At 46.4% G+C, this 26,218-nt stretch overlaps 2 protein-coding genes across 5 annotated transcripts; one reads left to right on the top strand and one right to left on the bottom strand.

Annotated features, from left to right (window-relative positions):
* Positions 1–3,218: 3,218 nt before the first annotated feature.
* On the bottom strand, positions 3,219–8,669 carry LOC142213156 (general transcription factor II-I repeat domain-containing protein 2B-like). The gene is made up of 2 exons (XM_075281385.1): positions 8,603–8,669; positions 3,219–5,273 (listed from the first exon to the last, which is right to left on the bottom strand). The coding sequence occupies exons 1-2, from the start codon at positions 8,648–8,650 to the stop codon at positions 3,450–3,452; spliced, it is 1,872 nt and encodes a 623-aa protein (XP_075137486.1). The 5' UTR covers positions 8,651–8,669; the 3' UTR covers positions 3,219–3,449.
* Positions 8,670–8,915: 246 nt separating this feature from the next.
* MRPL23 (mitochondrial ribosomal protein L23) lies at positions 8,916–25,969 on the top strand. 4 transcript variants are annotated; one of them, XM_075281342.1, is made up of 5 exons: positions 8,916–9,036; positions 20,222–20,344; positions 21,292–21,374; positions 24,008–24,081; positions 25,522–25,969. In XM_075281342.1, the coding sequence occupies exons 1-5, from the start codon at positions 9,020–9,022 to the stop codon at positions 25,684–25,686; spliced, it is 462 nt and encodes a 153-aa protein (XP_075137443.1). In that variant the 5' UTR covers positions 8,916–9,019; the 3' UTR covers positions 25,687–25,969. The 4 variants fall into 4 exon arrangements, 3 of the variants coding, with proteins under 3 accessions (XP_075137443.1, XP_075137444.1, XP_075137445.1); XM_075281343.1 differs by having other exon boundaries at positions 21,292–21,378; positions 24,012–24,081; XM_075281344.1 differs by lacking the exon at positions 8,916–9,036 and adding an exon at positions 16,645–17,047.
* Positions 25,970–26,218: the final 249 nt, after the last annotated feature.

Below are 26,218 nucleotides of genomic sequence, written 5' to 3'. Positions count from 1 at the left end.
CGAACGCTTTATTTGTTAGAATCCACGCTGTGTAGTGATTTATTTTTAATCACTAAGTAGCCAGAGGATTTTTTTTTTAATCCTCTGGCTACTTAGTCCTCCCTGGTGTCCACTTACCTGCAGAGATGGCTCGTCCGGTGCCCGGTGTTCTCGTTCTTCTTCGCCTCGCTGCACCCTGCCTCCTAGGTTAGGAGAGTGTTGGCGGGTTATGGGAGGGGAGACGTCACTCCCCACTCTCCTAAGCCACATGCCCCGCCTTCTTCCTAGCTCTTTAACACTAACCTGGAAGGCGGGGGCAGCAAGGCGAAGAAGTCGAGAACACCGGGCACCAGACCAACCATCTCTGCAGGTAAGTAGCTACTAGAGATGTTAGCTAGTCTCCCATTAGAATGAATGGACGCAGCCGGTGTGCAGGGGGTTAAGGCTGTGTGCCAGCTGCTTCCATTCATTCCTATGGAACCGCAGCGGAGCCTTCACACTGAGTATACTCAGTGTGAAGGCTAACATTGTTAGCTTTCCCCACAATGCTTGGCCAGTAGCAAAACAATGTGGGAAATAATCACCGAGCTCGATCCCACCTAAAAAGATCGTGTTCGGAATTCCAATCGCGATCGTGGAATTTTCTCGATCGCTGATCGGAATCCGATCTTTTCCGAACGCGATCGCTCGACCCTAGAGGTACACATGTCATCTTCTTGGAGGTGACCAACAACTATGGCCTGCTATTAATTTTCAGATAGCACCAGCGAGCCTGTGCAGGGTAGTCATTTTAAAGGAGGGTCTGTCAGCAGGAACACAAGTACCAAAATAATGACAGTACCTAGCAGGGCGGCTTCTACACTCTCCAAAGAGGTCTCCCTTATTTTGCATTGCAGCTTCATTTTCATGAAAATCTGGATTTTATTCTTATACAAATTAATTAAAAAAGGGGCTTTGGGGACATTTTGTCTCTTCTGGGTCTTCACACTCTAGTCTAGATAATGGCCCCTCATGGCCTAATTCCAACCCCCTCCCTATTGCTTGGGTGACATCCTCTTCTTTGTCTGCAGTCAGTGGTTATTATCTAGAGCGGAGAGCGAAGTCCTGGCAGGAGAATAAACAACCCTAAAACCATTTTCAGCTAATTAAATAAAATTATAGGACACATCAAAAGAGGAATATATTCTCGTGACAAGTTCTAACATAGTTATGTCTCTATACAAATCACTGGTACGGCCACCCAGACTACTCTGCACAATTTTGGGCCCCAGTATACCGACCCATAGAGAGCACATTTGACATGTTATTTTGGCTGCACAGTGAACGTTGTAGAAACAAAGCCCGTAAAAAAGTCGCACATACGTAAAAAAGCCCTCATACTGCTTTGTGAATGGGAAAAATAAAACAAAAAAATGGGGTTTGGAAGGAAACAAATGGGGGAATGACTGCAGGATCAGACTGCGCAGTTTGTTGTCTATTCTCATGGCGCATCTTCTTCTGGTGGTGGCCTCAGGTAGCCGATTGCGCATGCCTGCCGGCCACAAGAAAGTGGCCGCTTACAATACTGTGTAAGCAGCTATTTTCTTGTGGCTGGCAAGCATGCGCAGTTGGCTTTGCCCAAGGCCTAGGAAGTTTGAAGCCACGGGCAGAAGAAGAGAGCCTGTTCCTGAAGAAGATAGAGGCGTTTTTGGAGAGTTCTCTTGCAGCATTAGAAACACCCCCACTGCTGTTTGAGCGCTGGGGCCCGTCCGCAGTGCTGCGAGAGAACTCATTTGCATACCGATGAAAACCGGGATTTCTACAGAACGGCGGCACAGAGAAGACATCTAAAAGTAGGAGAAGAATAGCCTTTCTTAAGGGTATCCCTACGTGTTAGGATAAAAAAAATTCGAGTTTTAATGATAGAATCCCTTTAAAAAAACTCAAAGTTATTATCTATAGTTAAAAAAAAAAAATCCTAAAAATCCTGCAGATCTGGCAGGAAACAGGCTTATTGGTAAGACTTGAAATTCCCCAAATTTTTTTAGGAATTTAGCTTTTAAAATATACAATATAATATGAAAAATTCTTAAGACATGTTTATTATAAAAAGTGCGATTTAAACAATAGGTCGTTTCCTGGTGACACTGTCCCTTTAAGTTAGATCTTATCTGATACATCTCACATTTTTTATGTATTTCATCAATAGTAAGTAAAGTAGATTAAAGAGGACCTTTCATGTCCTGGGGCAGACGCGGTATTATATACCACTAGAAAGCCGATTGTGCTGAATTCAGCGCACTGCTGGCTTTCCCATTATTTGCCCAGGGGCTGGAGATATCGGTATGGTTACTGATATCTCTTCACTGTCAGAAGGGAGTTCCTGACAGTGTAGCCGGGCTGTGAGGGGCGCCCCTCATCGCTAGGTGGCGTTCCTTACCACCCAGCGATGATGCTAAGCTGTGAAGAACGTCCCGCAGTACTTGTCTATGGATGAGTATAGTCGAGTAGGTGTTCCTCACAGCCCGGCTACACTGTAAGGAACGCCCTTCTGACATTGAAGAGATATCAGTAACGAAACCAATATCTCCAGCCTCAGGGCACATAATGGGAAAACCAACTGTGCGCTGAATTCAGCGCACTGTTGGCTTTCTAGCGGTATATAAAACCGCATGTGCCCGAGGACATGAAAGGTTCTCTTTAAGAATATGCTAATAACTTAGAGGACACCCCTAATCTTATTTTTGTTTTATTCAATTGGAGTTTTTTACTACCGTTTTCCCCCAAATTGCAATAGTGTCCAAATTTAAACCCGTCTACATAATAACTGGACACAATTCACAAAAACATATACCAGCTACCAATATACACAGTCCAGTCATATTAATGTGACCAGCGCCTACTTTTGACGTCAACGTTAAATAACCAATGGCAGAAGGCACGTGTCATCAGCCATCTGGGTGCACTCATCATTGTGGAAGGCACGATGGATCAACACAAGTATGCATCTATCCTTGCGGACCATGTTCACCCCTACATGTGAAATGCTTTTCCTCAGGATGATAGCATCTACCAGCAGGACAATGCGACGTGTCATAAAGCTCGCAGTGTACGTGCGTGGTTCGAGGAGCACCAGGATGAGTTTACCGTACTCCCTCGGCCAGCAAATTCCCTGGACTTGAACCCAATCGAGAATCTGTGGGACCACCTCGATCGGGTTGTTCACGCCATGGATGCTCATCCGCGTAACCTAGCGCAGCTGGCCACGGCACTGGAGTCAGCATGGCTCAACATCCCAGTGACATCATCACAACATCCCCTCTCTTCCTGCACGTCTCGCAGCGGTCCGCTCTGCCAAAGGGGGTTATTCTGGACTTGGACAGGTGGTGACATTAATATGACTGGACTGTGTATTTACATATAATACTGTATAATAAACCATGTAAATCAGCTTTTTAAATAAAGTTTTGAACTTTGAGTACTTGAGTCTTTCATTGTGCTGGTTGAGACAGCAGTTCGTCAATGTCTACCTTAAGGTTCGTCGTCGACAGACGCAACGCTTGTAGCAGCGTTCTGTTCGAAATATTATTCCTGTACTTAGATTTGATATGATTTAAGTCCGAAAAAGACTTTTCACAGATATAGTTGCTGCCAAACATAGAGGCAATTTTCAATCCCAGATCTCGTAAATTAGGGAAGCGCTCCTTATCGAGAAGCTTAAAGAAGGGGACCCCTACCTCTGCTCTGGAGGCGAGGTAAAGGTCTGTCTGTAATTCAGATAACTCCACCTGGTAACGTATGTCGGCATTACTAAGGTCAACAGAGAGCGGGTTATTGAACAGTTGCAAACTTGAGTTTAGCTCATTGAACTCTTGACATCTTCCATTAAAGTTCTCAATAAGAGTCTCAATCTTTGGGATAAATCTGTTGAAGTCCAAGATGGTTCCACCATCTTTGACCTCATGGAAGAGTTCATTGCAGCACTCTAAATTTGTCAACTCGTTCTGTAATAAATTGAGTTTGAGCAGCATGAGTTTGGTCCTGAAGGCCGAGATGTGTTTATAGAGATGGCTGATGTTCTGCTCCTTCTCCTTCAAACTTTTATTCAAGGAGTTCAAAGTCCGTATAACGTCTGCTAAAAAGGCAAGAGAGCAGAGGAAGTCAACATCACATAGACGTTCCTCCAAGAAAGGGTCACATTTTAACTCCGTTAGAAACAGGTAAATTTCTTTTCGAAGTCGGAAAAATTTACAGAGATAATTTCCTTCGTTTAACCAGCGGACATTTCTGTTCTGTGGTAAATCGCAGCTGGCGGCCTCCAGCTCCTCCAAAAGAGCTTTAAACCTCCTTCGAGTTACACCGCACTTCTTGTCTCTTATCATGTTGGTAATTTTTATTACGACCTCCATAATATCGGCCATTTTTAACAAGTTTCCCACCAAACCTTCCTCATGGACAATGCAATGTAACGTCAAACATCCAACACCATCTCTTTTCAACAAGCCAGACAGGCCAGAATTCTTCACGACGGTGGACTTGGCACCATCGATGATAACGCTTACACATCTATCGAAACCACCATGTTCAGCCAAGGAAATTTTTATTTCCTCGTAAACATCTTCATCTTTCGAGGCACCTTGGAGTGGGGTGAGATGTAATAGTTCTTCTGAGACGTTGAAGTCTTCATCTACTGTACGGATACAGACTATGAGCTGGTTGGTACCAGTGATATCGGTGTTCTCATCCACCGCGATGGAGAAATAGGTGCAGTTCTTAACAGCCTCATGAACTTTTTGACTAACATACTGATCCATGACTGAAATTCGTCGGGCCACGGTCTGATGGGAAAGGGACACAGACTCAAAGCATTTGGCCATTTCCTCGCTGCCGAAGGCACGAGCCATCTTGATGGCGCACTCTTTAATAAAGGCTCCGTCGCTGAAGGCTTTTTTCCTTTTCACAATTTCCTCACAAATGAGGAACGAAGCCTTTACTGCAGCCTTTTCCGTATTCACGCTCGGTATAGATACCAGAGTCTGGCTATTCAGTTTGCTTTTCAAGTCATTGATCACTGCTAGTCTTAAGTCTCCAGTATATTTGGAGTACTGGGATTCATGCTGAGAGACGTAATGCCTTTTGACGTTGTATTCCTTGCATACTGCTAAGATCTGGAAACACACTAAGCACTGAGGCTTATTTTTGGTCTTCACAAACAAATAATCCAGTTCCCAACGTTGCTTGAATGAACGATTCTCACTGTCGACCTTCCTCTGCCTGGCGCTGCTCAATTTTGGAGAGAAGTTAGTAGGGCAAACCTGAAAAAGAAAATATGTAAAAGGGCGGTGAGTAAAGTTACACCTTACCAAACTGAACTGGAAGAAGACAACAAAAATATAATCACTCCCAGTATAACGTGTACTCTGATGGGTCCATTGTCAACAAAGGTATAATGTCTGAAGCTCCATCTCATCCATAACGTGACATATGGTGAAACATCTCCAGAAGACCACCTCTTTGAGAAGACCACATTCTCTGTCCCACATCCAGAAGACCACTTCTTTGAGAAGACCACATTCTCTGTCCCACCTCCAGAAGAACAACTCTTTGAGTAGACCACATTCTCTGTCCCACCTCTAGAAGACCACCTCTTTGAGAAGAACACATTCTCTGTCCCACCTCTAGAAGACCAACTCTTTGAGAAGACCACACTCTGTCCCACCTCCAGAAGACCACCTCTTTGAGAAGAACACATTCTCTGTCCCACCTCCAGAAGACCAACTCTTTGAGAAGACCACATTCTCTGTCCCACCTCCAGACGACCAACTCTTTGAGAAGACCACATTCTCTGTCCCACCTCTAGAAGACCACCTCTTTGAGAAGACCACATTCTCTGTCCCACCTCTAGAAGACCAACTCTTTGAGAAGACCACACTCTGTCCCACCTCCAGAAGACCACCTCTTTGAGAAGAACACATTCTCTGTCCCACCTCCAGAAGACCAACTCTTTGAGAAGACCACATTCTCTGTCCCACCTCCAGAAGACCAACTCTTTGAGAAGACCACATTCTCTGTCTCACCTCTAGAAGACCACCTATTTGAGAAGACCAAATACTCTTTCCCACCTCCAGAAGACTACCTCTTTGAGAAGACCACATTTTCTGTCCCACCTCCAGAAGACCAACTCTTTGAGAAGACCACATTCTCTGTCCCACCTCCAGAAGACCACCTCTTTGAGAAGACCACATTCTCTGTCCCACCTCTAGAAGACCGACTCTTTGAGAAGACCACATTCTCTGTCCCACCTCTAGAAGACCACCTCTTCGAGAAGACCACATTCTCTGTCCCACCTCCAGAAGACCACCTCTTTGAGAAGACCACATTCTCTGTCCCACCTCTAGAAGACCAACTCTTTGAGAAGAACACATTCTCTATCTCACCTCCAGAAGACCACCTCTTTGAGAAGACCACATTCTCTGTCCCACCTCCAGAGGACCACCTCTTTGAGAAGACCACATTCTCTGTCTCACCTCTAGAAGACCACCTATTTGAGAAGACCAAATACTCTTTCCCACCTCCAGAAGACTACCTCTTTGAGAAGACCACATTTTCTGTCCCACCTCCAGAAGACCAACTCTTTGAGAAGACCACATTCTCTGTCCCACCTCCAGAAGACCACCTCTTTGAGAAGACCACATTCTCTGTCCCACCTCTAGAAGACCGACTCTTTGAGAAGACCACATTCTCTGTCCCACCTCTAGAAGACCACATTCTCTGTCCCACCTCCAGAAGACCACCTCTTTGAGAAGACCACATTCTCTGTCCCACCTCTAGAAGACCAACTCTTTGAGAAGAACACATTCTCTGTCTCACCTCCAGAAGACCACCTCTTTGAGAAGACCACATTCTCTGTCCCACCTCCAGAGGACCACCTCTTTGAGAAGACCACATTCTCTGTCCCACCTCTAGAAGACCACCTCTTTGAGAAGACCACATTCTCTGTCCCACCTCTAGAAGACCAACTTTTTGAGAAGACCACATTTTCTGTCCCACAGTTTCAGTTTTCCCTTTGAGAAGATCATACCCCTAGAAGACCAGTTTTTGGTGGTTGTCCCCAAAACCACTTGAAAAATGCAAGCAGGACTTTTCTCTCCACATTTTTTGAGCGGAAACCTGGCGGACTCCATTATAGTTTATGGGGTCTGCTGGTAACTGCTTTTTTAAACGGATTATGTTTCTTTTTTATGGGTTCTTATGCGGATCTGAAGAATGGAATCTAGAGTGTGAGTGATGTGGTGTGAGTGATAATACATTTGTCAGGCTGAGACATCCAACTGCATACATTTTTTTACAAAAAGTGGCGAGTGAAGCGCAGAATGATCGGAGTGGCGCATCTTTGCTGCAAAAAAAAATAAAATACTTGCCACAAATACAACCATCTACACCCGCATAGCTCCCAACCGTCCCGCACTTAGCAGGATAGTCCCGGTTTTAGATTGCAGTCCCGCCCTGCCCCTGAAGTGTTTTGCTTGTTAACAAACTTTCCCCCGATCACCGCCCGCTCTTACAATAGTTAATAAGATTGTAACTTTGATAAGAGCGGGTGGAGATGGGGGGAAAGCATGTACTACTATACTCTGAAGGACCTGTGACATCACACGGTCATGTGACTAGGTAGGGGCGTCTTAGTATCACGTGCAGTGCAGGAAGAGATGGAGAGATGGGTGGTCTAAGGTACTGGGGGGGGGGGAGATGCGGGGTGTACTGTAGAAGAATGTGGGGTGCAAGGTTTACTTTGGGTGGGGGTAGATATGTGGGGTGCAGTGTGTACTGTGGGGGAGAGATGTGGGGTCTAAGGTACTGGGGGGTGAGATGCAGGGTGTACTGTAGAAGAATGTGGGGTGCAAGGTTGGGTGGGGGGAGAGATGTGGGGTACAGTGTGTAATGTGTGTGGAGCGATGTGGGGTGCATGGGTGTGCTGTGTGGGAGAGATGTGGGGTACATGGGTGTACTGTGTGTGGGGAGATGTGGGGTGCATGGTGTTCTGTGGGGTGCAGTGTGTACTGTGGGGGGTGAAATGTGGGGTGCATGGTGTATTGTGGGGGGAGAGATATGGGGTGCAGTGTGTACTGTGTATGGGGGAGATGTGGAGTGCATGGGTGTACTGTGAGGGGAGAAATATGGGGTGCAGGGTGTACCCAATAAGAAATGGATGCTAATGGGCGGAGTCATTTCAGAAGTGGGTGGAGCTAAATTTGCAGCGGCCCACCCACATTTTGTCCCTCTTTCTGTCCTTTAAAAGTTGGGAGGTAGGAGCCAGAAAATTGGCTTAATAAATTCCCCCTCTTAGAGTTTTGGGTTTTTTTGCCCCCAGATGGGGCAGTTTAGTTGGTTATGGTGGGATTGTTCATACAGATGATCTCTCCATCAATCGATTGATCGGCCAACCTTATATGTATGGGCGACTTTAGGCTCTGGGTGTAAAGAAAGTGCAGCCATTCACTGACAGCAAGCAGCAGACATGGAATAGAAACACAACATCCATTCCCTACAGAACTGGATACATGTACATGGAGACTTCTCCCATCAGTGCACGTATATTAATGAGACCCCCCAATTCTACCCCTCAGGTCCGGGAACCCCTTACCACACTGCCCTCCATGGCTGCAGGGTCTACACCACGGGAAGGCTCCATGGACGCTGCGCCCCCCTCCGACACTTCATGAAGTCCGGTCACTACGCCAGCGGCTGCTTCTCCAGCTCCACTTACTGTACAGTCTGCAGGGACCTCCTCGCCCACAGATGGCGCTGTTGTGTACAATCAATGCTTGCAAGAACTTGAAAGGTTTCCGCAGGTCTGGGCTATGAGCTGTTCGGACCTCCACGTCCATAGATGGCGCTGTTGCGTCCAATATCAAAGTGTGTTCCCTAGCGCTCACCGTATGGGAACTGTATTCGCAGGACTGTACTGGACCGCTAGGACCTCCGAGTCTGTAGGTGGCGCTGCACATCTGTGTAAAGAAGTGTCCCCCAGCGGTGTGTAAGTGCAGGACACGGCGAGGAGATGGCCAGCAAAGTGATGTAAGTACCGGGGCTCGGTTATGGCAGGCAGTGCGGTGTGAACAGCCCTGTAAACATCTGCAGCTTCTTCTTCCTTACTGTGCGGTTTTCTCCGACGTGTCATATCTGGTAGCGGATCAAACTTAATCTGCCGGGGGTGACCTTAGAACAAAGAGAGATCGGAGCTCCATCTGTGCTGGGGACATCGGCTGCCCTAATGTCACAATGGCCCTGCACTACAAGTCCCAGCATGCCCTGCTAACCTATAGCGAGCCCTGGCAGGACTACAAGTCCCAGCATGCCCTGCTATAGCGAGCCCTGGCAGGACTACAAGTCACAGCATGCCCTGCTACCCTATAGCGAGCCCTGGCAGGACTACAACTCCCAGCATGCCCTGCTAACCTATAGTAAGCTCTGGCAGGACTGCAAGTCCCAGCATGCCCTGCTAACCTATAGTAAGCCCTGGTAGGACTACAAGTCCCAGCATGCCCTGCTAACCTATAGCAAGCCCTGGCAGGACTACAAGTCCCAGCATGCCCTGCTAACCTATAGTAAGCCCTGGTAGGACTACAAGTCCCAGCATGCCCTGCTAACCTATAGTAAGCACTGGCAGAACTACAAGTCCCAGCATGCCCTGCTACCCTATAGTAAGCACTGGCAGGACTACAAGTCCCAGCATGCTCTGCCATTGTGTGATTGCTACAGTTCTGCAAGCTGTCATGATGTCTGTGTCCTATCCCATAATAGCAGTTCTGGTACTATGTAGGATCGGCCCTGGTCACTGACAGTGTCTGTTGGGGTATGTTCACATACGGCAGTTTTGTTGCAGAAGTGTCACAAAAAGATCTATCTATGAAGTTTGCCAAGGCAGAATCATTTCTTTCTATAGGTATGTAGATGGATTTCTGCAACAAATCTGCCATGTGTGAATATCTCCTTAGGGATGTTTCCAGCGCAGATCTGTAGACAGGAAATCGGCAGTAAAGTGGAGGAGACTTAAAGGGATTCTTAAAGAGCTTCAATGACCTAGAGCTATGTTGGAGGTCAACATTGTACATGACCTAGGTCAGCAATGTCAGACTGGGAGGGGTCTGACACACAACACGTCCATCAATCAGCTGATACCCAGAGAGCAGACCAGGAAACAGACAGCGCTGCTCTCAGTATAGTGGTCAGAGCAGGTATTGCAGTTTATTTTAATTGGAGCTAAGCTGCAGTGACACTGTTCCACCACTACACACAGAACAGCGCTGTCTGCTTCCTGTTCCATTCTCTGGGAGAACAGTTAATTGATGGTGGTCCGGGGTGTCAGACCTCCACAGATCTGATATTAGTGACCTATGTTTAGGATAGGTCATCAGTATTTTCAGTCTGTGGGAGTCTGAGACCCAGGCCCCGCACCAATATACAGTAGCTGTGTAGTGCAGAACAATCCATCTACACACTACTGCAATAACTTCAGTGTCTTGTACCCTGGGTTGTGAAGTTGCAGTAGGTCAATGTCTTGCTCTGGGTTCAACACAGTTCTCAACCTTTGCTTTAAAACTAACTCAACCTATGGGCTAAAACTATGGCTATGGACAAGTACTGTCCGGGGAGCGTTCCTCACAGCCCAGCTAGACAGTCAGCAACGCCCTTCTGACAGTGGGGAGAGGTCGGTAATGGCATTGATACCTCCAGCCCTGGGGCACATAATAGGAGACCTGACATTGCGCTGAATTCAGTTTACTTTCAGCTTTCTAGCAGTATATAAATCCGCATGTGCCCAAGGACATGAAAGGTCCTTTTTAAAGGAGCTAATATCAGACTGGTGGAGATTGACACCCAGCACCCCCACCGATCAGCTGAACAGATACCCAGTGAATGGAGCAGAAAGCCAAAAGTGCTGTTCTCTGGGTACTGGGACCCCCCCCAAACAGCTGTATGACAGTGAATATAATGCACAGTGCTGTACATTACACAGGGGTTGTGCTTGGTATTGCAGATCAGCCCCATTCATTTTAATGGACTGACCGTGTAATGTATGAACTTGGTGTCACTGCCGTGTGAAGTGGAAGTGGTGTTCACCCAAGGACTACAGCTGATCTGTGGGGGTGTCATGTATTGGGTCAGATATGATTTTTCTATCCTAAAGATAATTCATCTATATGTAACTTTTGGAAAATCCCTTTACACACTGCGTAACAAAGTTCAGTGCCGTAATTCCAACTTTACGCCTGCAGCGTGCCAATTTATGCTGCAGATTTTTATTCCCCATGATGCCTTGGGTGAAATCTTTGCAGCAGTTTGCACAAGTTTGGTAAAAATGCTGCCGATTTCCCTCTTAGGGATTGTTCATACGTTGCATTTAGATCGATTTGCCTGAAATCCGGTTGGGTAGGCCGTAGTACCACAGCACTGACCCTACCATAGTGTGTGAATCCAGTCTGTACAGTACAGATGAGCGGCCTGTCATGTAATCCGGAGAGAATAGTACAGCGTGCAGCGCAATAGCAGGCAGACAGCAGCGCAAGTGCGAACGCCCCCTTAGAGTGACCCCCCGCTGCCGGAACATCAAAATCTGCTCGAAAGTTTAAGAACACGGTAAGGCCCAGGGGCAGATAAACTATTAGGGAGGGTTCACATGGAGTAACGTGCCGCGTGATGTGGCACGTATACGCCGTGTGAAACTTTGCGGCCCGTATACGCTCCCATTGATTTCAATGGGAGCCGGGATCGTATACACGGCACTATTTTGCGGCCGTGATTTTGTGGCTGCAAAATAACGCAGTGTTTACGATCCCTGCTCCCAATTAAATCAATGGGAGCGTATACGGCCCACAAAGTCTCACACGGTGTATACGTGGCACGTTACTCCATGTGAACTCTCCCTTTCTATGTAACTAAGTAAGGGCGGATTCACATCTGCGCCCGGTCTCCGCTTTTAGGTTTCCGTCTTCTGCCGACAGGAGACGGAAACCGGGCAGACAGTGTCCGCCCGTGAGCGTTTTGTGGTCTCCGCGGCGAAACCGTTTTTTTTTTTTAACCGGACACAAATTCCTGTGTGGCCGACTTTGTGTCCAGTTAAAAAAAAAAAAAATCGGTTTCGCCGCGGAGACCACAAAACGCTCACGGGCCGACACTTTGCAAACCCATACGAACGAATGGGTTTGAAAAGTGACTGCCGCTTTCCGTCTCCTATCCAGTTTCTCAGGCAGAAGACGCAAACCTGAAAGCGGAGACCGGGCGCAGGTGTGATCCCGCCCTCACAGGGATTTTCCTGGGCAGCACCCTGACCCATTCATTGCAGTCAGCCTATGCACACTACTGTGTGCAGGCCGCAAATCCATAGAAGCCTATGGGACACAGAAAACATCAGATGTCTGAGTGATGTCAACGATTTGTCAATACGGATAACACCCTGATGCAATACTGACCATATTTGCGGACATACCGTACTGATACTGAGGAGACTCAGACCACAAAAACTGAACACTGAGGCCTATTTTGCAGACCGCAAATCATACATGGTTGGTGCCCTAAGGCCCTATTCACATGACCATGTACTAGCCGTGTTTTTCACGGATAACACACTGACCAATTCCTTTCTATGGCCCCATACACACAACTGTGTATTTTCATGGTCCAGTGTATGGGCCCGTGTGCAAAACTCAGGACAGGTCCTATACCTCTTAGTTTTGGGGTTGTGTTCCCTCAATGAATGGCGGGCTTCGGAGGCGTGGGTGACCCACAGGTGTCATCCCTGTGTTGTTCAATCACGGCCCGGCGAAACGCACACGATCGTGTGTATGGCGCCTTAGTCATTGTTTTGCAGTAGTTAAGTTTTTGACTCGCTCCTCCTCTGGGCTCATAAACACTGATGTGTGAATAAGACCAAAGAGTTGTCGAGTAAAGGATTTTCTTTAAGGGATATTATTACAGACAGTGTAGTTGTATCCTGCTCTATTATACAACGCGGGGCCGGCGCAGGATTTCCTGTGCAGATAGGAAGGCAGCACAGACAACAGGAAATCCTGTCCGTGCAGTCAAGGATGTGCTAGTCCGAAACGTTGCCCCCTACCTGTTCTGGACGTCTTCTCATCACTTCCCACTGTCGCTACTTTACCTATACACATAAGGGAATTTATCAATCCGTCTATGGCAGTTTTCTAACGTAGAGGGTTGACATAGTGGCACACATTTGTAGCAAGGCCCTTGTCCCAATTTGATCGGGTCGGGGTGAGGACGCCTCTGTCCGACATCTTATAATTCACTCCTTTTTTTCTGGTGTGAGTTATAATGGAAATCTATGTCAATGACCTCATTCTAGCACATGGGGGTCTATGAGTAGGCCGGGGCCTTGTAATATATGCGCATGTCGGGGCCTTTATTGAGAACGACGTATGAGATCTGCCTCACAGTCTCTAATAAATTGCTTAGATTGAAGCTTCACATTATTTATTAGGAAATTGCCAGAGAAATCTGATGTTTTATTGTGTAGAAAATCCAATATGAGAACTCCTACCAATAGTCGGTGCGTTTTCTTCTGTCAGTATCCTGTGCCCTTGTATCTGTCACTGATACATACATACGTATATACTCGAGTATAAGCCGAATTTTTCAGCACAGTGTAGGAGCACTAAACATACCCTATATTCAGCCAAGCTGAATTCCAAGTGGGGGGAAAAAACCCAGTCCTCAAGCTCAGGGAAGGGGCAGACAGACAACCAAAACACCCCCTCCCCTTCCCCAGCACCTACTGCACCCAAAAACTCCGACCATTTTAATTTTTGAAATTTCCCAGTAGCTGCTGCATTTCCCCCCCTTGGCTTATACTCGAGTCAATAAGTTTTCCCAGTTTTTTGTGGGAAAATTAGGGGCCTCGGCTTATATTCGGGTCGGCTTATACTCGAGTATATACGGTACTAGTATTGACACCACGATATACATTTAAGAGCGGGTTCACACCTGCGCCCAGTCTCCTCTTTCAGGTTTCCGTCTTCCGCCCGAGAAACTGGACAGGAGACAGAAACCGTCAATCAGTTTTTAAACCCATTCACTTGAATACGTTTGCAAAGTGTTCGCCCGTGAACGTCTTCTGCCTGTCTAAAGGGAAACCGTTTTTTTTTAACTGGACATAAAGTCGGACATGCAGGACTTTGTCCGGTTAAAAAAACGATTTCGCCGCAGAGACCAGAAAACACTCATGGCCGGACACTGAATGTCAGGTTTCCGTCTCCTGTTGGCAGAAGACGGAAACCCACAAAGCGGAGAGCGGGGCACAGATGTGAACCCGCCCATAGACACCACACAAGGCATATACTTTGCAGATTTTCAGGGGTAGAAAATACACTGAACGTTGGGCCAATATGTATTTGAATGAAAGATTATGGTTGCCAAGTAAATTGAGCAGGGCATGATCACTTTAAATGCTCTTTTCTTCAACTTGGGCTCTTTTCATTCTTTAATAGACGTTATTGCACTGATTCTTCTGCAATTAGAATTTTTTCTCTAGCCCCCACCCTTCCTGAGCAATCTGTTCAGTTAGTTTTTGTGTCCAATATGCTAACTAGACTCTCTAATGTTGAGGAAAGAGCAGGCAAGGGGGTGCGAATTGACTCAGATCTCTGACACTGTCCGCCTATCATTGGAGCTTTGATCCTTTGCCCCTCTGCTTGTTCCTATTTGAGCAGGTTTTCGGAAGTTTCTCCTTCAACCTAGATCTCCCTTGTTATAAGTGTCCCCCAAGTTGATTGTTTGAGTAGTTCAGAAATAGTGTTAGAGCTCAATGTTGACACTGGAAAGGACAAAGATGACTCTAGGTTTCAAACGTGGGTATCTTTAATAAGTGAGGACAACGCATTTTGAGCTCTTTTTCAAGTTGGCATGATGGTGCCAGAACCTTCTGTTGAATGGAAGAGAGTCCCCATTGGGAAGTGAATCTTCCATTCAAAACTTATATATTCCGATTTCAAAAAGCGCTCCATTCGAGCTTGAAACGCATTGTCATCTGTGTTATTAAAGATACGACCTTTTTGAAACCTTGACTGGTACTTGTCCTTTCCAAGGCCAATATCAATGTTGAACACCATTTTCCTCCTACCCGATCAATTCCATGATTGTGTTGTCAGAGTCACACCACTGATGTATGTCTTTCGTAGGACTGTATGATGGAGTAGACTGAACAGAGCCAAAAAATCTCTTGTAAACCATGTCAAATTAGAATAAATTGAACTTTGGTCAGTAAATCTCAGGTCTATTGTTATTGTCATGTATTGCCGCCCGTCTTACGTGTTGATCCATCCTCTGCAGGTGTGGGTAAATGCTTTTATTTGGACATACAACAATAATTTACGGTAAAATTCCTTTAATCTGGAACCCATTGCTCCGGGAATCCTGATAATCTGGCAACTCCTCAAAATGGTTGTGAATTGGACTTTAATCCAGTGGCAACTAATAATTCAGACTCTCACGAGAGGGGAGGAGGAAGATTGAACAACGGAAAAGAGGACCAAGACCAGAAAAAGTCTGAAAGTTGCAAAAAAGGAGAGACAACCAGGAGAATCATGAACAACGCACAACAAGCCTCCGAAATGGAGCCCATCTCCATTCAAGGTCCTTCTGTCAAACGGAAACACGTTACCCTTACGATTCCTCAGAAGCTAGAAATAATCAGGAGACTCGAAAGCGGTGAAAGCCGAACCTCCATCATGGAGGAGTTTAACATCGGTTCCTCAACCATCTACGACATTAAGAAACGAAAGGACCAACTATGTTCCTTTGTAGCATCCAGTGAAACCATGAGAGGCCTTATGAAGCGACAAACCTTGAAACAACCCAAATTAGCCCAATTGGATAAGGTAGTGTACAAGTGGTTTTCCGAAATGAGATCTCAAGGGATAACCGTGACCGGGCCCATGATCATCGAGAAAGCTAAAGCCTTCTATGCAGAAATGGAAATAACCGAAAAGTGCATATTTTCCGATGGCTGGTTAAGAAACTTCAAAGAACGCCATGGAATAAGGAAGATGTCCAGCACCGGGGAACTGTGTACAGAAGAACCGGCGACCACAGACGGATATAATGAACTTTTAAGCGCACTCCTAAAAGAGCAAAGGTTACTACCGACCCAGATCTACAACGGTGAAGGATTTGTAGAAGAATGGATGGTAGTCGATAAGGACACACCCGTTGTTCAGTACAGCGAAGATGACTTTACAAATGTTAAGATTCTCGAAATGCAAGGCCCGACTGACGAAGAAGAGGAGGAGGTTGTGGAAGAGCCTAAAAGGAAATACACCTGGAACCAAGCGTCGGAATTCATTACAAAGTTCGTCGAGTTTGCCGAAACCAATAGCCATTACACTCCGCAAGAAATCATGAATCTCCGTATCATCCTCGATAACTTTTACCAGAAAAAAGCTTCAGTCATGACGCAACAGTTCCTCCACAAGAGCAGATGCAAAAAACGGTCCGAGAGGACGTCGAAACGAAAATCGACTCCACCTACCTCCATCATAGTGAAGAGTATTGAGCCCCACTGTCCTCAACGATCCATCTCGCCTGTGTCCATAGAATATAAAGTGGTGGATCTTGAAGGATCGGATGATGTAGAAGATATCAAATTAGAAGACTCCTCTGATTAACTGTGCAGCCCAAATGTCTTCTAGGGTCCTTCCTTGTTTACGGTAACTTCTCAAGTTATTTGGCCCAGGAACCCCATAACCAATTCTCACGTACCTATGCAACCTGGACCCTAGAGTAAGTGAAGCTTCGTTGTGGGGTTCCTGGACTAAGGTGTCTTCAAAACCGAATCTTCGGTTTTGGGCGACATGACTATTTAAATGTACGTTACGTTTTATTTAATTTTGTACTAGAGTTTTTAGGTTTACTGACCTTTTATTTTTATACTTGAAAAGTTACTGTAATTCAACTTTTTTTTTATCAAAAATAATAATAAAGTGATAGTTGCGTATTTTGTTTCGTTTCACTTTGGGCTGCACACTAATCTCCTTTGAGCTACGCGTCTTCCTGAGGATATCGGCCCTTAAAGGTATTCTTTCAACTTGTTTTCTTAACTCTTAATGTTCAGTCCGGAATCCAGACTATTCAGTAATCCGGCACCCGTATGGTCCTGTGGGTGCCAGATTGAAGGAATTTTACTATGATGTATGCCAGTTACTGTCAGTCAAGCGTATTAGGGTTAAGGTCAAGCTCCAAGTCAAACATTAAAGGGGTTATCCAGTTTTTCAAAAAAAATACGGGCCAAATAACAGGATGCACCAATACAGAACACTTCCTAATGTATCCTGCTTAAAGGGATCCTATCATTAAAACAGAATTTTTTCTGCCTACCACGTAGGAATAGCCTTAAGAAAGGCTATTCTTCTCCTACCTTTAGATGTCTGCTCCAGCCGCTGTTCGGTATATAATCCAGTTTTCGTCGGTATGTAAATGAGTTCTCTTGCAGCATTGGAGCAGTCCTCAGCGCTCAAACAGCACTGGGGGCGTCCCCAATACTGTGAGAGAACTCTCCAGCGCCGCCTCCATCTTCTTCAGGAACGGGTTTTCTTCCAGCAGTGGCTTCAAACTTCTAGGCCTCGGGCAGCTGACTTCACATACCTGCCGGCCACAAGAAAATGGCCGCTTACAATACTGTGTAAGCGGCCATTTTCCTGTGGCCGACAGGCATGTGAAGTCTGCTTTTCCCTAGAAGTTTGAAGCCACCGCCGGAAGAAGACCCGTTCCAGAAGAAAATGAAGGAGTCGCTAGAGAGTTCTCTCGCAGCATTGGGGACACCCCCAGTGCTGTTTGAGCTCTGGAGCCCGTCCCCAGTGCTGCGAGAGAACTCATTTGCATATTGATGAAAACTGGGTTGTATACTGAACGGAGGCACGGAGAAGACATCTAAAGGTAGGAGAAGAATAGCCTTTCTTAAGGCTATTCCTACGTGGTAGACAGAAAAAATTCAGTTTCAATGATAGGATCCCTTTAAATTCAGCACCGTTTATCTGCTTTATTTTCAGGTTTTTGACCACATCTGTTACGTTTCATTTACAAGCTCATTACCCCTCCCTGTGAACAGTTCAGCCAGCAAACGAAACGTCACAGCATCATGGGACCTTCTTGCTGCTTGAAGCCACTTATACTGAACTCGGATGTGGGAATGATTTATTACCTGGTCAGATAAGCGGTGCTGCGCAAACCGAAGAAGAAATGTGACGCAACCCAGACGCCAGGGAGGGAGTTTGCACACAAGCAATGTGTGTGTCTTCTGTGATTTCATTCAGGGGGAAGAGTGGGTAAGGGAGGGTACAAAGAGTCTGAAAAAAGGGAAATGTTGTCCACAGATTCACTGCATGTAACTAACAGTGATACAAGGAGCAACAAATAAAATAAAGCCGAGCAAAGGGTGCACAAGGAACAGAGAGGATTTCAGATACTTTTTGCAAATTGGATAACCCCTTTAAGATATTCTAACATCAAAGTGAGCACACGCACCGCAGACGTCCCGCTCCCGTACTGCTACTTTAGTGCTCAAAAAAGTAGATTTGCATTGCAAAGTGGTTTAAATTGTAATTTTCAAGATTGCAAAAACATGGCGGCTTTCTTTCAAATCTAGATCCACATCTTTTCACAGGTTGTGTTGTATTGCATTACAGTCACCTTCACTTTTTAGGGTTGTATCAATATTATATTTATTGGGGTCTGACACCCTAAAGTGTCAGAACTGCTCACTCTATGGAGTTGGAAGCAGACAGCTCCTTACACTATGTGCCAACTTACTTCAGGTCAGCTCCCATTACTGATGCCACATGCATCTGAACTACACAGTGTACAGAGCCTGAATTAGACAACTCTATACACTGTTTGTTGGTCATGGCTAAGTTCTGCCGCTTAGCTCCCATTCACTTGAATGGGATCTAAGTTGTAGTAACCTGACTCAGCCACTACACAGTGTACAGAGCAGTCTGTCCTGTGGCAGCTGATATCAGATCATGGTGGGCATTTGACACGTGGCCATATTTAAAGGCTGGACGACTCCTTAAATGTGGCTGAACTGCAACACAAGACACAGATGGACACGTGTGGTGAGATTTTGGAAAGAAAGAAGCCATGTTCCTCTAGCCCCGCATGACCCCTTTAAACACATATTTTAAAGAGGTTTTCTTGGGGGATAAATTGCTTCAGCAAAGGCTCCGGATGGGTTACAGACCCCCAGCCTCCACCATGCTGCTGCAGTTTCCAAATTTATCAGGGCTCTACTTCCTAGTGCCATCTCAGCACACATGCCGAGAGTGTCGCTGGCCAAACAGGGTCACCTTTTTGGCCATTGGTGGGCTATGTAGGCACTTCAGACATTTAGTGTGTTGAGAGTGGAACAGGAAGCAGAGGATCGGTGAGTAATGCTTAATAAAGCACTGTCGGCTTCCCGTTCTGTACCCACGGCCTGTAGATATTGGTGCCTTTAGTTTCAGCACCGATCTCTGCCCTGACAGTATTTGTCCTTAGACTTGTGCTGGACGGTAAGGAACGTCCTCTCTGACAGTACATGCCTATGGACGAGTAATGTCAGCAGGGGCGTTCCTCACAGCCCATCTAAACTGTCACAAACGCCCTTCTGACAGAGGGCAGAGAGCGGTGCCGAAACTAAAAGCACCGATGTCTCCCTCCTGGGGGCAGTGAACGGGAAAGCAGACGGTGGGCTGAATTCAGCGCTGTTGACTTTTTAGCAGTATATAAAACTGCATGTGCTTGAGGACGTGAAAGGTCCCCTTTATGACTTGAGAGACCGAATAGACATCTAAGGGGTTTCCCTAGCCTACAAAGAGGGTCTCTTTCTGCACTAAATAATTTTTGGAGGTTCTTAATTGGGAACTCTAAGCTTCCTACAAAGTGCCATAATGGAATAGACTTTTTGCATCGTTGCGACTTGTAGACTTCATGCTGGGATTGATATGTGACGTGTCCTGTGGGATAACTCATCGTATAGTCCTAGCGTCAGTTCTAGCGTAGTGATGGCCATCTCGTAGAACAATGCTGGCAGTCTAATGTGGGTCCGCTCCTGTTAGGGTCTAGGTTACGATGGCTGACCAATCCTCTATACTATATAAATGTGAAATTCTCTTTTCATTTGTATTAACTGAATCGTGTGCCGTGAATAGTCCGCATCTAAACACCTCAAGTCAATGAATTATTCTTACAATACGATATTTTTCTGTTCTAGATATCCCCTTTACCAATTGGGAAATCCACAGCTACGTGTCTTCAGGACCAACTTTTTTATGACTCTGGTGAGACCTGGTAAACCGCAACCCCCAGACACAGTACAGTTCCGTATACCAATGGAGTAAGTGTCTACTTCACTCTTCTCATCCATCTATAGATCTATAATGTGCATACAATCCACAATGGCTCAGTATAAGACGGCAAAAATAGGGCAAAATATGGAAAAATGCATTAGAACAACTTGCTCGAGAAACTGTAATTTTGCAATCTGATCAGCGGGGACCCTCTGACCTTGGTCACCTGGGTCTGGAGACTGTAGGCAAAAGTGGGTGCCCTGGCAGATGTGGGTATATCCCAGGTGCCCTGGCAGATGTGGGTATATCCCGGGTGCCCTGGCAGATGTGGGTATATCCCGGGTGCCCTGGCAGATGTGGGTATATCCTGGGTGCCCTGGCAGATGTGGGTATATCCCGGGTGCCCCGGCAGATGTGGGTATATCCCAGGTGCCCCGGCAGATGTGGGTATATCTCGGGTGCCCCGGCAGATGTGGGTATATCCTGGGTGTCCCGGCAGATGTGGGTATATCCTGGGTGCCCTGGCAGATGTGGGTATATCCCGGGTGCCCCGGCAGATGTGGTTATATACTGGGTGCCCCGGCAGATGTGGGTATATCCCGGGTGCCCCGGCAGATGTGGTTATATACTGGGTGCCCCGGCAGATGTGGGTATATACTGGGTGCCCCGGCAGATGTGGGTATATCCCGGGTGCCCCGGCAGATGTGGGTATATCCCGGGTGCCCCGGCAGATGTGGTTATTTACTGGGTGCCCCGGCAGATGTGGTTATATACCGGGTGCCCCGGCAGATGTGGGTATATCCCGGGTGCCCCGGCAGATGTGGGTATATCCCGGGTGTCCCGGCAGATGTGGTTATATACTGGGTGCCCCGGCAGATGTGGGTATATCCTGGGTGCCCCAAGCATCTCCTACATATAGCAGTCACTTACTTATCGCTATATAACAACCTCATTACTTCTCATTAACCACAATGTCCATTTCTCTACAACGCAGGATGACAAAGTTCGATGTACAGAACTATCTGAAGAAGATATACAACGTGCCTGTCACTACTGTACGGACCCGCATCCAGTATGGTAAGTAAAGTCACACTCCAAATCTGGTCGCCTCTTACTCCTATAGGGGATGTCTGTACTGCTGCTAATGTCAATTAGGATTCTCCAGGCTTTGATCTAGTAGGCACCCTATAATCTACAGCATTGATAACAGATGGGCACAATGCACCATTAAAGGATGCGGCCATATAGGATATCCCCAAGCAATCCCGCCTATGGCAAAACAACGCCGGCCTCAACCTCTGTGGTTAGAGCCGTTGCAAAGGTTGGAAGCGCCCTGGAATAGTTGACTTGCTGCAGGTCCTGTGGATTTTTTTCTGTGGTGTGAAATCCCTTCCACCCTCAGCAGGTTCTGTAGCCAATTCTGCAACATATAGCCCTGGCCTAAGGGAACGTTCTAGAGCCTTCTGCTTTTTTTGTTCTTCTTATGGGGGCCACCCAGAACCCAAATGAGTATAGAAAGGGCCCGTACATGGGTTGTGCATCATTGGCTCATAGATTGAACATTTTTGATCCTTGGTATCATGTAAGGATTTGAGATGCAGAGACACTTTCAGTGTATGACCTGTACAGCACCTGAGTAACGTCTTGGGTGTGTGGTTTCCCTTCTTGAGATGATTGTGGTTTGTTGCTTGGATTGCAGTTGTGATAAACCACAAGCGCCTGAAGAAGGATTACAATACATCTGAAACATTCCTCAAGAACTTGTACCTTAAACCTCTTAAAAGTGTCTTGTATCAAATAAAAGTACCACAAATTGCATCGAAGATCCTCGGAGTGCTGTCTCTGCTACTCGCCTACAACATGTGGACCTGGGGGGTTCGTATAGACATGTCCCATGACTGAGAGCTGGTGTAGGATGTCGGGCCTCTTATGTAACCTAAATGGAGCACTTATACATGTCTTTGACTAGCCAGAAGGTAGAAATTGTGCACTTGAAAGGACTTTTACCACAATCCACACTTATCTTACATCCTGTGCATTGGGGATAAGTGTCTGATTGCTATGGAGGGTTCACGAGAACTCGGCCCCCCGTTCTCCAATTTGCAGCACTAGTTGCCCATGTCCTACGCTACTTCATTCAACTATGTAGTAGTGGGGTTAACAAAAACCTTAGGGCTCGTTCACACGGGGCAAGAGGGGACGTATTCTGATACCGAATCCACCTCAGAATCTGCCCCCTCACAATAGAGGTCTATGTAGACCGCTAGCTTCCTTTTTCTGTGAGTGGTACGCTCCGGCTCACAGAGTCACTGAGTCAGCCCCGGTGTCCACCTCACGAGAGCACCCTCAGGACTAGGCCCATTCATTTGGGCCTACTCCGGAGCGGGGAAGCCGCGAATGTCGTGGCAGGAGCATTTTGGTCCAATTCTGATGTGGCTTCCCGCATCAGAATCGGGACCAAAATACGCAGTCCCGTGCCCAGTGTGAACAAGGCCTTAAAGGAAGGCTTTATAACACAGGCTTACAATGGGTAGGTGTGGGGCACTAAACCACCAGTCCATAGGGGAATCATGGTGCTTTAGTGTCCCAAAATCTCCAAAGTAGTTTCCTTTAACCACCCCACAGTTGTGAACGAATCCTGATCAGGGTTACAGTTTGCCCCAAGCAGGATACGTTCAGGGAGACTGCAGAAGGAGACAAGATCTTGGCCTTAAAATAAGACCATCATGTCTGTAGTAGAGATGAGTGAACACTGTTCGGAACAGCCGTTCCGAACAGCACGCTCACAGCACGCTCCCATAGAAATGAATGGAAGCGGCCGGCACGCGGGGGGTTAAGCGGCTGGCCGCCGGCAAAGTCTGCGTGCGAGGTGCTTCCATTCATTTCTATGGGAGCGTGCTGTTCGGAGCGGCTGATCCGAACAGTGTTCGCTCATCTCTAGTCTGTAGCCCAGAGTTACAAATATCACTGGTTAAAGTTGAGGTGCATATACTCACAGCTTCACTTCAACCAATGTCCAGGGAGAGGAGAGAATGATTATTTTATTATTCCCCTGTCTCTGTGACTTCAGATAAACCTGGGGAGGGGGTACCGTGGACTTTTATTCATGACAGCATCCTCCCCACCCCTCCCGTGATCAACCAGAAGCATACTTCCCATTTATTGCCTTGGATGCTGCGCCTAAGTTGTTTTACAGAGGACAAATAATGAAGAACACAACTGGTATTGCCACGTTCATAGCAACTCTTAAAATAAAATTTGTCCATTATTTATTCTTCACGATAAACGCCATAACCTTGATGTTTTCAGTCTTGTGTACCCACAAAAATACATGGTCTCATAAAACTGCATTGAAATAAAATGTAAAAGAGAGGAAATCTAATGTTCCTGGTGTAGGGCGAAATCACTAAAGGGTTAAAATGCCCATAAGGCATCGGAGTTACGTGCCAGGAATATTTACGGGGATAACGTCCATCCTTAGGGAGAGACCACCTTTTCAGGTGTGTGGAGACTTATACCGCCATAGTTGCTCCACTGCAAGGGAACATGGGAGGAATATGCAAATCTGTCTCCCAAGATGTAAACAGGGAGATGGTGCCTCTGTTATGCTGCCCTCTATGGGAAGCACCCTGAACATCATGCCCGACTTTCCCAGAAGTCTTTACTGCATAATGCGGGGTTATAACCAAATCAATTTCTCACCACTTTAGGTAGCAACAAGAAAAGAAACCATCTGAACCAAAGAGTGAAGGTCCCCGACTACAAGGTAGCCTACATACAGCTGGTGAGTATCGCTTCCTAGTCTGAACCAGGGCTTGCTCCTAGTCTTCACATGGCCATATGCATTGTGCCCTTGTTAACTTCATTATACGGATCCTCGTGGATGTGTACAATGAGGCCGTTGTGTGTCTTCTTTCTTTTGTGGTGCCAGGCCTCGTAATGCTGCCTGTCTGCTCCCAGAAGTCAACAACACATGTTTGGTGACTCAAATGTTCTGAGCTTTGAAAATGAGGGTTGTATTGTAATGCAATGTGTGTTTACAGCAGACATCATTGCTGGATTGAGTTACAAGTGTCTCTGATTCAGAGCTTTAATATTTCCTGTGATATCGATAGCGCTTTAACCATCTCAGGCTGTCCTCTCGCTTTGTTGTCTGTACCCTGCTCGTGCAAAGAAAACGTTACACCGGGCTCTTCCTCTCCCACTTATCCCTATTCCCTCCCCTAGGCTACGTGATGACCACCTTTCTCCATCTTCAGTTAGGTAACCATTAAGGTTGAGGGATTGGGAAAGGTCGGATCCCGATCAGCGATTGAGCAAATTTCACAATTGGGAAATGATCGGAAATCGGATTTTAAAAACGATCCTGAAATCTCAAGATCGGCTCAACCCTACCTATGACTTATTGCGTATAGGGTTGAGCGATCGGGATTGGGAAAGATCGGATTCCGATTGGCAATCGAGCAAATTTCACAATTGGGAAATGATCGGAAATCGGATTTTAAAAACGATCCTGAAATCTCAAGATTGCCTCAGTCTCTATAGTCCTCCTTGAAGTTGCGTTAACAATAGAGATGAGCGAACACTAAAGTGTCCGAGGTTCGAAATCCGATTCGAACAGCCGCACACTGTTCGACTGTTTGAACGGATTTCGAACCCCATTATAGTCTATGGGGGGAAATGCTCGTTTCAGGGGTAGGCAACATTCGATAAAATCATACTTACCAAGTCCACGAGTGACGGTCAGGCTGGATTCTGCTTGCAGTCTTCTCCCGGCGCAGGGTCCCCGCATCCTCTTCTGGGTGGAATTCATTCTGCCTAGGCATCAGGCCTAGGTAGAGCCGACTGCGCATGCGCGTGCGGCTCTGCCCGGCCCGACGCCTGAGCAGAGCCGACTGCGCATGCGTGTGCATGCCCGCGCATGCGCAGTCGGCTCTGCCTAGGCCGGATGCCTAGGCAGAATGAATTCCACCCGGAAGAAGACGCGGGGACGCAGCGCGGAGAAGACTTCGGAAATGTAAGAGAAAAACCAGCGTTGATTGGCAGATTGAATAGCATTCTGCCAATCAACGCTGGTTCTGCATCGAACATTAAACTTCGAACAACTAGTAGTGTTTGATCGTGTACGAGTATTTAGAATACCGTAGTATTCGATCAAACACCTACTCGATCGAGTACTACTCGCTCATCTCTAGTTAACAACCGATCTCCTTCTTTCGCACAGGGCCAAGGTCAAACCTTCCAGTTCCCAGATCTCTTCCCCGAGAAGGACACCTCCGCGGAATCTGGATCGTTTGAAGAAGTCCAAGAAGAATTTATGGAGAACGAAAAGCAGCGCCAGATGAATGACCCGCGTAGGGGTGGGCTCAACGACTGGTTTGGACTTTGATGCCTCTGTTTTCAGATTCCATTTACCTTTTACTTGATCCAGTTCTTCATTCGACCTCTCCGAACAAATGAATTCTCACGGCCAGGTTATCATGTACTTTTGAGTTTCCCATGACGGACAAGCAGACATTCAGTCTGACAACTACAGAGGGCGCTATCACTTGTTTATTATTATAATAATTATTATTCAATTTTGTAAGCAGAGTTTATAAGTATTGCATTGATATTTAGGACTAAAAATTTAGGACCGAACGGTCTATAAATAAACCAAATTTATGATTTTATTATCGTCCTGTGATTTTTGTGATGGTTTTAATAGCACATAAGATTAATATTTCATGTTTAAGTAATATATTTTATTATTTTTCTTGAAAAGCTATAATGTCATACATGAACAAGAGTGTCTCTCTTCTCAGAGTGAAATGTAAGCAAACTCTTAGGCCTCGATCACATCTACGTGGGTAATCCACACGGGGACCTCCCCAAATGGATTACCGAACCCATTTGCAAGTGGTGTGCAGTGAAAGCACATG

This window comes from Leptodactylus fuscus, chromosome 7, assembly GCF_031893055.1.
Source record: "Leptodactylus fuscus isolate aLepFus1 chromosome 7, aLepFus1.hap2, whole genome shotgun sequence".
NCBI classification, from domain to species: Eukaryota; Metazoa; Chordata; class Amphibia; order Anura; family Leptodactylidae; genus Leptodactylus; species Leptodactylus fuscus.
Note: the sequence above shows the minus strand (reverse complement) of the source record. Positions and strands in the feature narration are given on the sequence as shown.